The sequence below is a fragment of the Orycteropus afer genome, unplaced genomic scaffold (genome assembly GCF_000298275.1).
Source record: "Orycteropus afer afer isolate SDZICR_OR568_19922 unplaced genomic scaffold, OryAfe1.0 scaffold00173, whole genome shotgun sequence".
NCBI lineage: Eukaryota > Metazoa > Chordata > Mammalia > Tubulidentata > Orycteropodidae > Orycteropus > Orycteropus afer.
In genome coordinates this window covers 823,980-837,753 of record NW_006921760.1, presented here as the reverse complement: position 1 = coordinate 837,753, position 13,774 = coordinate 823,980, and the positions used below count along the sequence as shown (strand labels likewise).

Sequence of the window (13,774 nt, the reverse complement as noted above, 5' to 3'; positions counted from 1 at the left end):
AGTCCAGGTTCTTGGATTATTTGCTCAGCATACAGATTGAATAAATATAGTGAAAGGATACAGCCCTGACACACACTTTTCCTGATTTTAAACCACACAGTATCCCCTTGCTCTGTTCAAATGACTGCCTCTTAGTCTATGTATAGATTCCTTTGCGATGTTATTGTTTGTTATGATCTACACAGTCGAATGCTTTTGCATAGTCAATAAAACATAGGTAAACATCTTTCTGGTATTCTTTGCTTTCAGTCAAGATCCATCTGACATCAGCAATGATAGCCCTTGTTCCATGTCCTCTTCTGAATGCAGCTTAAATTTCTGGAAGTTTCCTGTCTCTGTACTGCTGCAACCATCTTTGAATTATCTTCAGCAAAACTTTACTTGCATGTGATATTAATGATACTGTTAAACAATTTCCACATTCTGTTGGATCACCTTTCTTTGGAATGGGTACAAATATGGGTATCTTCCTGTCAGTTGCCCAGGCAGCTGTCTTCCAAATTTCTTGGCATAAACAAGTGGGCGCATCTAGCATTCCATCTGCTTGTTGAAACTTCTCAATAGGTATTTCATCAATTCCTGGAGCCTTGTTTTCCACCAGTGTCTTCAGTACATCTTGGACTTCTTACTTCAATGCCATTGGTTCTTAATCACATGCCACCTCCCGAAATGGTTGAACATCAACCAATTCTTTTTGGTACAGTGACTCTGTGTATTCCTTCCATTTTCTTTTGATGCTTCCTGCATTATTCAATATTTTGTCCACAGAATCCTTCAATATTGCAACTCAAGGCTTTTTTTTCTTCAGTTCTTTCAGCTTGTGAAATGCTGAGTGTTCTGGTTACCTAGTGCCACTCTGACAGGAATATACCACAAATGGGATGGCCTTAACAAACAGGAGTTTATTCTCTTACAGTCTGGAGGCTTTAAGTCCAAGTTCAAAGTGCCAGGCTCTAGGGACTGGGTAAAAGCCCCTCAACCTTGTGGTCCAGCTCAGCCTCCTGCTCCCGGCCCACAGGAGCTAGAGGCTTTTCTTCACTCAGACAGCTGCTGGCTGCTGAGTCTGACAAACCCAAGGTTGACAAGTCAAAAGGCACAGTCCCGATGTTACCAAACCACATGGAAGGCCATTAATTTAAGTGCATTGTAAGTCCCAAGGTTGGCAGAGCATGGCAGGCTGCTGAACGACACGGCTACATGCAGGGTCCAAGCGAGCCATAAGCTAGAGACCATTCCCCAAACATCATGTACAGGAAGCAGACCATATTCCCTAAAGCAGCTACTCAGCTGCTCATAGTAGATTCCACCATGGAGTTAATTACCAGTCTCATCATGGAGAATACTAGACCCAGCTGCCCAGCCATTCAACCAGGCCCCGCTAAGTTGACACACAAATTGAACTACCACACCGAGTGTGTTCCTTCCTTTGGTTTTCTAATTCCAGGTCTTTGCCCATTTAATTATAATATTTTGTCTTCTCAAGCCACCCTTTGAAATCTATTGTTCACCTCTTTACTTCATCATTTCTTCCACTTATTTTAACTGTTCTCCATTTAAGAGCAAGTTCCAGTCTCTTCTGACGTTCATTTTGATCGTTTCTTTCTTTCCTTTTTACTGACCTTTGGGTTTCTTCATGTATGATATTCTTGATGTCAACCCACAACTCATCCAGTTTTGGGTCACTGATGTTCAATGCATCAAATCTTTCTTTGGATAGTCTCTAAATTCACGTGGGATATACTCAAGGTCATATTTTGACATTTATGCACTTGTTTTAATTTTCTTCAGTTTCAACTTAAACTTGCATATGACCAATTAATGCCCTGTTCCACAGTCAGCCACTGGCCTTGTTCTGATAACATTGAGCTTCTCCATCATCTCTTTCTGTTTTTGCATCTGGTAAGGTCCACGTGTATAGTCATCATTTATGTTGTTGGGAAAAGGTATTTCCAATGAATAAGTTGTTGGTCTTGCAAAATTTTATCATGCAATCTCTGGTGTTGTTTCTAATACCAAGGCCATATTTTCCAACCACCGATGCTTCTTATGGAAACAAAGCAGCAGCAGCAGCGGCAGTAAACACTGAGCATGTGTTAAGTGCAGTGACTTGCAGTGACAGCTGATGGTTTAGGGAGAAACATCAAAAACAGGATAATGGAATGACCCTTCCCTCAGTGACTCATAATTAAGTGAGAAAAACTGTCACATACTCAAGTAACATGTTTGGGGTAAACATGTATCTTGAGAAATAACAACATAACTACCCTTCCCGTTTGCTGAGCCCCCTTCCTTTTTCTCTCCAAACCAAACCAAACTCACTGTCATTGAGTCAATTCCAACTCACAGCAAACCCCACTGGGTTTCAAAGGCTATACATCTTTACAGAAGCAGACTGCCTCATTTTTCTTCTGCAGAGCAACTAATAGGTTCGAACCACCCACCTTTTGTTTAGCAGCCAAATGCCTTAACCTCTACACTACCAGAGCTCCTTCCTTTTTCTCTATATATTCGTAACACTTAAAATGGCATGTTACACAGGATATCCAGCACAGACAAGTACATATCCCTGTTGTAGAAAACTCAAAGTCCTCTACAGTTCGTCGCGCATCAATGCCTCAGTAGGAATATAAAACAATTTTCCTTTATGCAATGCTCCTTAGGAGAAAACTCTGGAAATCAGCCTGTAACACTGGCATGCAAACATGCAACTATGTTCCAAGCTCATCCCATAGTAGTGATGCAGTGTAGTAACTTAGTGTGGCTTTTCTACCCATAAGTCTTTGTAAACTCAAAGGTGAGATTTGCTATGAGCGACTGAGGAGCTCCTAATTGCTAAAGTTGTCCACCTGGAGTATTTCTGTTGGGAGTGGCACAAAACAATGTTCTGGGAGGTTCCCAGTCTCTCTCTCAGGTGCTTAGAATTCTGATGTTATGATTGGTTGGTTTGGCCACTTTACCGGGCTCAAAAGGAGGCCTCCTAGAGGCAGAACTCTCTCTGACTGCTGGCTGAGGAAGGACGTGCCCCTGAGAGACACAGCCTGCTGGGAAAGAGATGCAAGAGACATGATTGCTGAGAGAGACACTGAGGGACACGCACTGCTGGGAGAGAGACTGTGAGAGACGGTGGGCTGGGAGAGAGACTGAGCATTTTTCCTGAACTTGAATTGTAGCCTGGTGCTTCCCTAATAAACCCCATAATCTGTGAGTTCTGTGTGGCCACTGTAGTGAATTATCGAACCCAGTAGAGAGGTGGTGGGTGCTTTGGGAGGAACAGTTGGTGAAAGGGCTGAAGGGAGGCAGCATGTCTGGCCTTGCAGGAATAGGCCTTGGGTTACTGATAATGACTCTGTCTTCCTCTTGTGGGGTTAGAGGTGGTCAGGAGATGTGGCCTTCCTGACCTTCTTGCAAGTGAAAACACTAAAGAACAAAGTAATACCTAATAAACTGCAGAGCACTGTCAGAGTTATATATTCAACAGAAACAGGCAAGTGAAAGGATTAATTCTTACTAGTTTGATCCTGAAGGCAGGCCTTCACTGTATCCTAGTACCTAGAACACAGAAAAATAGTGGGCATTCAAAAATCCTCTAAGGATAAATGGAAGGGAGGATGGGACGGAAGAAAGGGAAGGGAAGATGGTTGGTTGGCTGGAACCTGAATAACCCACGGGCATCTGGGCAGTCTTGATCAAGACACAAGTCCTGCAGGCAGGATGATAGGGATGGGCAAAGCACTGCAGGTAGAGGCTGGGCTCCTGCTTATTTCTGGCCATGCAGGTTGTGCACTGCACTAGGCTGGAAAGCACTGTTCACGGGAGACTCCAGCAGCCCTGCGGAGAAGGACCGGAAAGTCTACATCGTGGTAGTTGCTGTTGTCGATTCTGACTCACAGTGGTGGCTGCTGTTAGGTGCGGTCAAGTCAGCTCCAGTTCACAGTGACCGTGTGAAGAACAGAACAAAATCCTGCCGAGTTCTGCACCATCCTCACAATCCTTGCTATACTTGAGCCCATTGTTGTGGTATCACTACAGAAGTAGATTGCCCAACCTTCCTTCCGAGGGGTGGCTGGCGGGTTTGAACCGCCAGCCTTCTGGTTAGCAGTCAAGTGCCTTAGGCACTATGCTACCAGAGCTCCCTTCTTCTTCTTCACTGACCCTCTACTATCCTCCTCCAGGGACTGGTCACTTCTGACAACATGAGCAAAGTTCAAGAGATGAAGTCTGGTCATTCTCGCTTCTAAGGAGCTTTCTGGTGAATGGCAGTGGTAGATGTTCTAAATATCTTTACAGTATTATCAATTATTTGGATGATTCCAAATTAATTATAATTGAAATAAGGACACTGATACTCATTTCATATGACACAGTGAATATAAAACAAAAACTGTATCTAAAATGTCCAGCACAGTGTCAGCAGCAGGGTAGATGTTTAGTGAGTGACAGCTATTATTAGAAATAGTAGGTTTTGTTTTGTTTTTTGGAATGGAATTTTTCATACAAAGTCAAGAGATTTAGTGCTCTTCTCTCGTGTAAGCTGAGAGAAGTAATGAGGGTCTGGAGAGAATACTGTGAGCTAAGTGGTTCTCACTTTGAGCAGAACGGACCTGCAGGGGCAATATGGAGAGGTGGGGAATTTATGATAATTGCAATGACAGGGCAGGTTAGCGGATTAGGTGGATGGAGACCAGGGATGTGAAATGTCCAGTAATCCATGGGACAGTACCACACAAGAAATAACAGTCTTACCTGAAACGCAAATTGTGCCCCTACTGCAGACTATGAACTAGCGAGTGACAACTAGTAGTGTCCTGCCATTGCTCACTTGAAACTACTACACACACAACTGCAAAGCTGTTTGAAAAGCATATGCAAATCAAATTGCATTCACCCTGATTTTGCCGCATGCCAAATGTAAGCACCTATCAAGCCTCATCATGTTATAAAATAAAATCAATTACTGTAAAACCTATGAAAGGTGGAACCTGTGTGAGGTAGAAAATTGTCAGAGAAGGAAAACTCAAATATTTTCCACTAAAACAAGTGATAGAAAAGTGGTAAGACAGTACCGTCAGAGGTGGAAAACCTGTGAGACCCAGACACAGGGCAGTCCCATTGAGTTCTGGCTGTCACAGGTTTCTCTGTAAAATGTCACTTTTTTTTTTTTTTAAAACTGTGTAGAGGGGAAAATATCTAATGAAATAGTAAATTAAACAGAAAATGTGGCACTATAACAAAAATTGTGTTTGCAAAACAAAAAAATGACTGTCAAAGCAACCAAAAGCTTTTTCTTGAGACAATCAAGAAAGTAACCTGAAGACACCTTTCACTTCTTATATCTAACATCTGAAATTTAGAGAGAGAAAAGAGAGTTAATTTTAAATACATGGTGTTGAGACAACTGGTTAGCATCTTAGAAGGAAAAAAAAAGTTGGATACCTACCTCTTACCTTCCACCAAAATTAATTTCAGATAGATTGTATTTAGACAGAGGATATAAATCTGCAAAATGAAACTTTAAAAACAAATACAATCTCTGTTAAGTACATATCATATGCTACCATTTGTTTAAGAAATGTCCATGTGGTATAATGCAACATATGAACATATGTGTACACTAGCTCTGGAAAGATACAAACAACACAGGCAACAATGACTGCTTCTGGGGAAGGGGATTAGGGAAATTTGTACTTGAACTTTGTATTTAAAAAGTAACATTTTAAAATGTACTAAAAAACAATTCTGTACACCTAATTATCAGCTTGGGAGCTCTGGTGGTGTAGTGCCTAAGGCCTTTGACTGCCAACCAGAAGCCTGGCAGTTCAAACCCACCAGCCACTCCTCAGAAGGAAGACTGGGCAATCTACTTCCACAGAGATACCACCTCGGAAACCCAAGGAGGGGTTGCTATGAGTCAGATTTGACTCGACAGCAATGAGTTTGGTTTTGTTTTGGTTTAACCATGAGCTTAAATAATTGAGAGCTCACCATAAAATGTTTCTCCTAAGAAATATCCAATTGAGAAATAACACACAGTTCCTAGCATAATGCTTAATACATACCGAAAAGAAAAAAAAACCAAACTCACTGTCAGATCCGACTCATAGCGACCTCTCCTTGGGTTTCCCAGGCATTATCTCTGCGGAAGTAGATTGCCTCATGAGGGGCCTAAATATTAGCAGGCAGCTATCATTTGCCACTGTCTTCCTACGACACAAATAATTATTTTGAAATGTGCCCTTTTTCTTTTCAAAATGTAGAATTTTGTATTTGATATCACTGCACACTCTAATAAAAAATATTCCATTTTCCAAAAATGATTTCAGTTGACTCACACTCAATTAATTGAAATCTTTAAATAACTGCCACTTAGGCTCTTCAAGATCTGCACACGCTCATTGCACCTATACTGCAGGTCACTGGAGCTGGCTTTCCAGTTCCTAACTATGCTTTCCTCCATTCTTTTGAAGACACCATGTCTTCTGCCAAGAGAACTTTACCCCATCTCCGCCTACTGAAATCATTCTTCCTACCAGGGCCAGCTCAAATACTACCTATCAAAAAAAAAAAAAAAAATATATATATATATATATAAAACACACACACACAAGTAAAGGAAGGTATCCAAAGATATAAAAAAGATACAACTTCAGGATGATAAATTTTAAAAGTTATTTATTAAACAAGATAAATACAACTGAAAGTATATTTAAAAGCCCACCATTATTGGATCACTTTTGAAATATCTATTCTGGGAAGAAGGAATTTGTCAAACTTTTTAATGGTAAGAGGAAATGATAACAAATAAAACAGGTACAGAAGACATTTTTAAACAAACAATAAAGCACACAGTAAACTGAGAACTAAATATAAAAACACAGAACCATAAAAACTGTTCAAGTATGAACCAAAATGTCTCAGGTGTTTTTAAACGCTTTTGGTATATGCTCATGGGAGGGCCAAACTGTCTATGTCCAAATTAATAAACAGTATGTAAACTCACCTAAGATACCATACCTACACTCATGTTATTCAGAAATAATTCTGGAAAGGACTTATGTTGGGTATGTAAATATTTTAAATTGTCTACCATTGGCAAAACATATTTTACATATGAACATATTCATTGATACTTAATGGGGGGGGGAATAAAGCTGTCTCACCAGAAGACAGACAAACAAAAAATTCTTATAATTTAAACATCTTGATTTGAGGACAACTGTGGATTTGACAGTTCTGATAAAATTCCAACATCAAGGTTGTTGAATGGTGCTATCAAGATTTTAAAAAAAGAAAGAAAAGAGCTGCTTCTGAAAATTTTAGCCTTTCTGGAAAAAAGAGACGGTATTTTTATTCATAAATTCTGAGATGCTCAGTTTCTACAGTCAACAGAGAAGAGAAAAGTTCTCTTTTCAGGAGGTCCACATGGACCTGCAAACAGTGGTTTCACTACAGATTTGGCAGGTGTTTCTGTGTAAAATATAACTTTGCTCCATAGCCTCCATTAAAGGATTTGAGGCGTAACTGACTTTGGCAGTACACATGGATAGCATGATGTGAACGGGACCACCAGTGGGTATGAGGCCATAGGACAAGAAGTTTGCTGTGTGTGTGTTTTAGAGAGAATAGGGAATAAAATAGTTTAGCCAAACTAGAAAACAGATTTTCCCAATTAGATTTCAATTGTATAAATGATGTAAATTAACTTAAATGGATTCTGAATTTCTTTGAGAGGCAACTCTTTTTTTTTCTTTTTCACTTTCTTCTCTTTTATCATTCTTCACGAGGTCAAAGCTTCAGTTATATACATTCTCCTGGATACTGAGGGAAAGACGGCCGTCCCCTCAGTCTGAGAGGGACAGGGAGCGCACAGACCTGACGTGGTGAGAGAAAGGCCCCAGTCCCTGAGAGGGTCGGGAGCACACAGACCTGCCGCTGGCAGGGCCTCGGTGAGGGAAAGGCAGCCGTCCCCTGAGTCCGAGAGGGACGGGGAGCGCACAGACCCGCTGCCGGCAGGGCCTCGGTGAGGGAAAGGCAGCCGACCCCTCAGTCCGAGAGGGACGGGGAGCGCACAGACCTGCCGCTGGCAGGGCCGTGGTGAGGGAAAGGCTCCTTGTCCTTCTCTTTGCTGTCGTGCTTGTGCTTGTGTTTGTGTTTGTGCTTGTGCTTCTTCTTCTTCTTCTTGTGCTCGTGGTGGTGGTGGTGGTGGTGCTCGCTGTGCTTGGAGGACGTGGGCTCCTTCGCGAACACCGAGAGGGGAGCCGGCACTGCTGGATGCACGCTCATCTCCAAAGGGGACTGTTCTTTACCTTATAATTCAAAACACACAATGAATTGCTGCTGATTACAAGTGAAACGCAAATAAGAGGGAGCTGAGCCCTCTACCCACAGGTGGCTTAGTGCCCAGCTACCAACTGAGAGATCAGCAGTTCGAACCCACCAGCCACTCCACAAGAGAAAGGTGTGGCAGTGAGCTTCCATAAAGATTACAGCCTTGGAAACTCTATGCAGCAGTTCTACTTGCCCTACAGGGTCACTGTGAATTGGAATTGACTAGGCAGCAATGATTTTTTTTTGTTGTTTTATACATGAGGTTGCTGTGAGTCAGAGCTACCTCAACAACTAAGAACAATGACAACAACAATAGAGTCCTTAGCAATGCCTGGAGTCACCTTTGATGTCACAAATAGTGGGGATGAGGAAGTGCTACTGGCATCTTGTGGGTAGAGTCAGGGATGCCACTAAACACTCTACCTTGCACAAGACAGCCCTCACAACAAAGAATCCTCATGCCCCAAATGTCAAAAGTGGCAAGGGCCTCGCTGCACAGCCGTCTTTCTAACAGCAAACCCATCAGACCATCTACTGAAGAGCTCAGCCGGTTCTACTGACAGAATAAAATCCAAACTCTCTGGGTTTCAGTATAGCAGTCCCCCCCCAACACACCAAAAAAATCAATCCAAACTAGCACCAAAACCAGAGTTTTTTTTTGTGAATCTCTTCTTCCCTTCCTTTCTCCCCTCCCTCCACTAATGCTACACTAAGATACTAAAGCCTTTTCAAAACTCTGTGTATTTGTAAATGCCATCTCTGTCCTTGGACTACCCATCCCTCCACTCATTTAACAAACATCAGGGACTCTACCGGAACTGGGGAAAACAGTGATCAACTGGAGAGATCTCAGCCCTCCTGAAGTTTACAGAATGGCAAAGAAAGTCAACGGTACACCTGAGTAACAAAAACACAAAGCACAGAGTGTGACAGAGCTCAACAGAGGGCTGACATCAGTGGGGGAAACCAGAGAGGAGGCTTTCTCTGAGGAAGTCACGCTTAAACTGAGGCCAAAAGGAGGGAGAAGGGAATGGAAGAACACTGTAGTCTTCTTAATCATTTAAAACTCACCTCAAATGTCTTATCTTTGGGAAATTTTCCCCTGTCAAAATCAATCAGTTCCTTCATGTTCCCACAGCATTTTGTTTCTATAGTCATACTAGTAATAGCTAACACATAGTAGGCCTTACTCTGTGCCAGGTAGTTACAACTATTTGTTAATTGAATCCTCAGAACAACTCTGTTAGATAGTACTACTATCATCACCATTATACAGTTGAGAAAAGTAGGGCACAGAGTAGTAACTGGCCCAAAGTATACAGATAGCTCTGGCAGATCTGAGATATAAGCCCAAAGAGCTTGGCTTGAGAGTTTATGCTCTGAACCCCGTGCTGCAGCCTGTCTGCACACAGCATACTGTAGTGTATCTTACCATCTTTTGTTTCTTCCACTAGTTTGAGAACAAGGATTCTTTTTTTTTTTTTTTTTGCATCCCAAGGAGTTCTGGTGGCATAGTGGTTAAGACATTCAGCTGCTAACCAAAAGGACAATGGTTCTAACTCATCAGCTGCTCCGCATGACAAAGATGAGGGTTTACAACTTTGTAAACCCACCAGCCGCTCTGCTCCTCAGAAGGAAGACTGGGCATTCTTTTGTTGAGATACCACCTTGGAAACCCAAGGAGGGGTATAGACTTGATGACAGTGAGTTTTTTTTTTTTTTTTTTTAAACCCATGGGACTGTTCTACTCTGCCCTAAGGGTCACTATGAGTTGGAATTGACCCAGTGGCAGCGGGTTTGGTTTTGTTTTGGTACTTCCTGTGTGCCAGGCTGGTCCAAGTGAACAACTCAAAGTCTCTGTTCTTACAGATTATTCACATATTACTACCACAAAATTATACCTTTATTTTAATCATGATTTTTATGTAAAGCTAACCCAGAAATTATGTAAAAGCTAAACAAAGGGGTTATGTAATGAAGCAAGTCTGGGGACCTCTAGCTTCTGTAATAACTGGTATCTAGCCATGCTACAGAAAAAAAATGGAGATTGTCCAATTTATAATTTTAATCAAATGAGTCACTATATAATTTTATGTTTTAAATAAATTAGCAGGACTATGTTGCTGATTCTGTGAACACAAGAACATAGGCCCTTACCTAACAGAACACATAGTCAGGTGATGAACACAAGTAAGAAGGAGATTTTAAAGCCTCGTAAACAACTTCCTTGAGCTCCTCTGTCACATCTGAAGCTTCCCCGTCGGCTGTCTGCACTCCTGGGACCCGCTGTCCTCTTGTGCACTGAGGGAATGTTCACTATTAACCCTAAACACCGGCCAAGCTACTTGGCCTGCAGAGGAGACAGGAATGACACTGGAGCCTGCACTTCCCAGCAGCACTGACTGCCAAGTGACCACTGAGTGTGCCTGGGTGGGCTCCCTTCCAAACAATGCTTATAACCACTTCATAAACGGATCCAGTCTCTTGCCTAGTAGCCTTATACTCTATAAAAAACATACTGATTATAAATCTTTCATTTCTCTTGATTTGTGTGAAGTCTATTAAGAAGACAGTGGATCAGCTAGCTCCCAGGATAATGGCATTAGGAACTAGGAGTCCCAGGACATATGGCTGATTTCAGGTGCAGTTCAGAATATTTACAAGATGAGCCTGAAACATCTGACATAATAGCACGGAAGTTAAAGTCATGTCAAAGGGAGGCAGGAATCAACTTACGAGGAAGATCTCACTGTTCAAAGATGGGATACTTTCAATACTGATAATAATTGTAGTGGACTGATGCAGTGTAGTAAATTACTTAGTATGGCTTTTCTACCCATAAGTCATCATAAACTCAGTGGTGGAATGAGCAACTGAGGAGCTCCTGACTGTAAATGTTATCTACCTGGGTTATTTCTGTTGGGCGTGGCACAATGCAATGTTCTGGGAGGTTCCCACTCTGTCTCACGTGCTTAGAGTTCTGATGCTATGATTGGCTAGTTTGACCACTCTGCAGGGCTCAAAAGGAGGCCTCCTAGAGGCAGAACTCTCTCTGACTGCTGGTTGAGGAACACGTGCTGCTGAAAGAGACACGTGCTCCTGAGACATGCACTGCTGGGAAAGAGACGCAAGAGACATGCATTGCTGAGTGAGACACGGAGGGACACGCACTGCTGGGAGAGAGACTGTGAGAGAGTGTTGGCTGAGGGACGGTGGGCTGGGAGAGAGACTGAGTGTTCTTCCTGAACTTGAATTGTAGTCTGGTGCTTCCCTAATAAACCTCATAATCTGTGAGCTCTGTGTGGCCACTGCAGCGAATTATCAAACCCAGGAGAGAGGTGGTGGTGCTTTGGGAGGAACGGTTAGAGAAAGGGCTGAAGGGAGGCAGCATGTCTGGCCTTGCAGTAATAAGCCTTGGGTTACTGCTGGTAATCCTGTCTTCCTCTCGTGGGATTAGAGGAGGTCAGAACATGTGGCCTCCTTGCCGTTTTTGCAACTGAAAATGAAATAAATATGTTTAAATCCATGGGTTCATAATAATTCTTTACCCAAAAAAAGGATTGCTTGATCATCATTGGAGGATGGTACATAACCAACTCATTATTTTGAAAATTATTAAATAAATAACAAGCTATTTATCTTTCTTTTCCTATATGATCTATACCACTGGGTCATAGTAGGTGAGGGGAAACTTAGCTTTATCCAAATAATTCAGCTTATACATCAGAATGGAAGGATGAATCAGACAATCACCATTTACAATCCCTAATGACTTACTGCATCTAGGGCCTGAGCATCTAGACCTACTAATGCCATAATAAAGAGAAATCAGGTATTTTATGCCTATAGACTGAAGAGCAGGAGCTCTGGTAGCATAGTGCCTAAGGCACTTGACTGCTAACCAGAAGGCTGGTGGTTCAAACCTACCAGCCACCCCTCGGAAGGAAGGTTGGGCAATCTACTTCAGTAGTGACACTGCCTCGGAAACCCAAGGGGGGGTTGCTATGAGTCGGATCCGACTCAACAGCACATAACAACAACAACAACAGATTGAAGAACACACCACTACCTGTGACCCTGAATCCATTTAAGCTTCTAGATACAAGTATACATTTACAGGAAGTTAAAACATGTTAATTACACTATGGGTATACAACTAGCAAAGTACAGACTTAAAAACTACAGATCAAAAAGCTCAATAAATTAAATGTAAGAGAGGAAAAAAGAAAGAATGAGAGACACTGACTGGAAATGTTACATGAGAAGATGTAGAGGGCCTATCAGCCAATTACAATGTGGGGACTTTACAGGATTTGTTTCTTTAAAAAGAAAAATATAATGTATGTCATTTATGAGTTAATTGGGAGTCCGTTGGGTGGTGCGAATGGTTAACACGCTTGGCTGCTAACCAAGAGGTTGGGAGTTCAAGTCCCCCCGGAGGCACCTTGGAGGACAGGCCTGGTGATCTATTTCTGAATAACCAGCCACTGAAACCCTTATGGAGCACAGTTCTCCTCGGACACAGAGGTGGTTGTGAGTCAGAGTGCACTTGAAGGCAACTGGCGATCTGGACGAGTCAACTGAAAATTTAAAGTGTGACCAGATATTTAATGACAGGAAATAACTTTAATTTTTAAGGAATGATAATAGTATAATGGTTAGGATTTTTTCTAGTCCTTATCTTTTAGAGAAACATACTAAAATATTTGTGAATGAGATGATATAATGTGTGGGATAGCCTTCAAAATAACTCAGGAGGGTGGGAAATAAGTAAGGATACTAATTAAACAAACAAAAAAAAGCCCTGCTGGCACTTTTAAATTAAAGTACTCTACTACTACTAACCGAAAGATCAGTGGGAGAAAGCTGCTTCAATGGAAGAAAGATTTGGCAAATCTGCTTCTGTAAAAATCCCAAAAAAACAAACCCACTGGCATCAAGTTAATTAGACATATAGCGACCCCCACTGGGTTTCCAAGGCTGTAAATCCTTACAGAAGTGGACTGCCTCATTTTTCTTTCACAGTGCAGTTAGTGGTTCAAACCATGGGCCTTTCTTTCAGTTAGCAGCCAAATGCTTTAACCACTACACCACCGGAGCTCAGTATCTGAAAAGATTGCAGCCTAGGAGATCCTATGGGGCAGTCCTACTCTGTCCTATAGAGTCATTATGAGTCATCATTGACTGACAGCACACAGCAACACTGATTAAAAAAGACTGACCACAAGCTGATTACTACTGGATCTAAAAGAAATGGATACGTAGGGTTCACTATACTAATCTGATTACTTCACAGTTTTTAATAATAAATGTTCTTTAAAAAGGAGAAATTAAGACATTTTGACAGTATCTATGAAACTGTTAGATGCCATATTCTTTGATTCAGACATTTCCCACCTAGAAATTTTTATTATTAATTGCTCATGTATATGTAAGTGCAAAGACATAT

The 13,774-nt window shown here is 41.8% G+C and overlaps 1 protein-coding gene across 1 annotated transcript in view; it reads right to left on the bottom strand.

Annotated features, from left to right (window-relative positions):
- Positions 1–8,040: 8,040 nt before the first annotated feature.
- The window catches only part of TAF2 (TATA-box binding protein associated factor 2), a 94,004-nt gene continuing 88,270 nt past the window's right edge, over positions 8,041–13,774 (bottom strand). The window contains exon 26 of the mRNA XM_007946844.2: positions 8,041–8,303. Within this exon, the coding sequence (XP_007945035.1) occupies positions 8,041–8,303 (263 nt within the window). The remainder of the gene's footprint in view (positions 8,304–13,774) is intronic.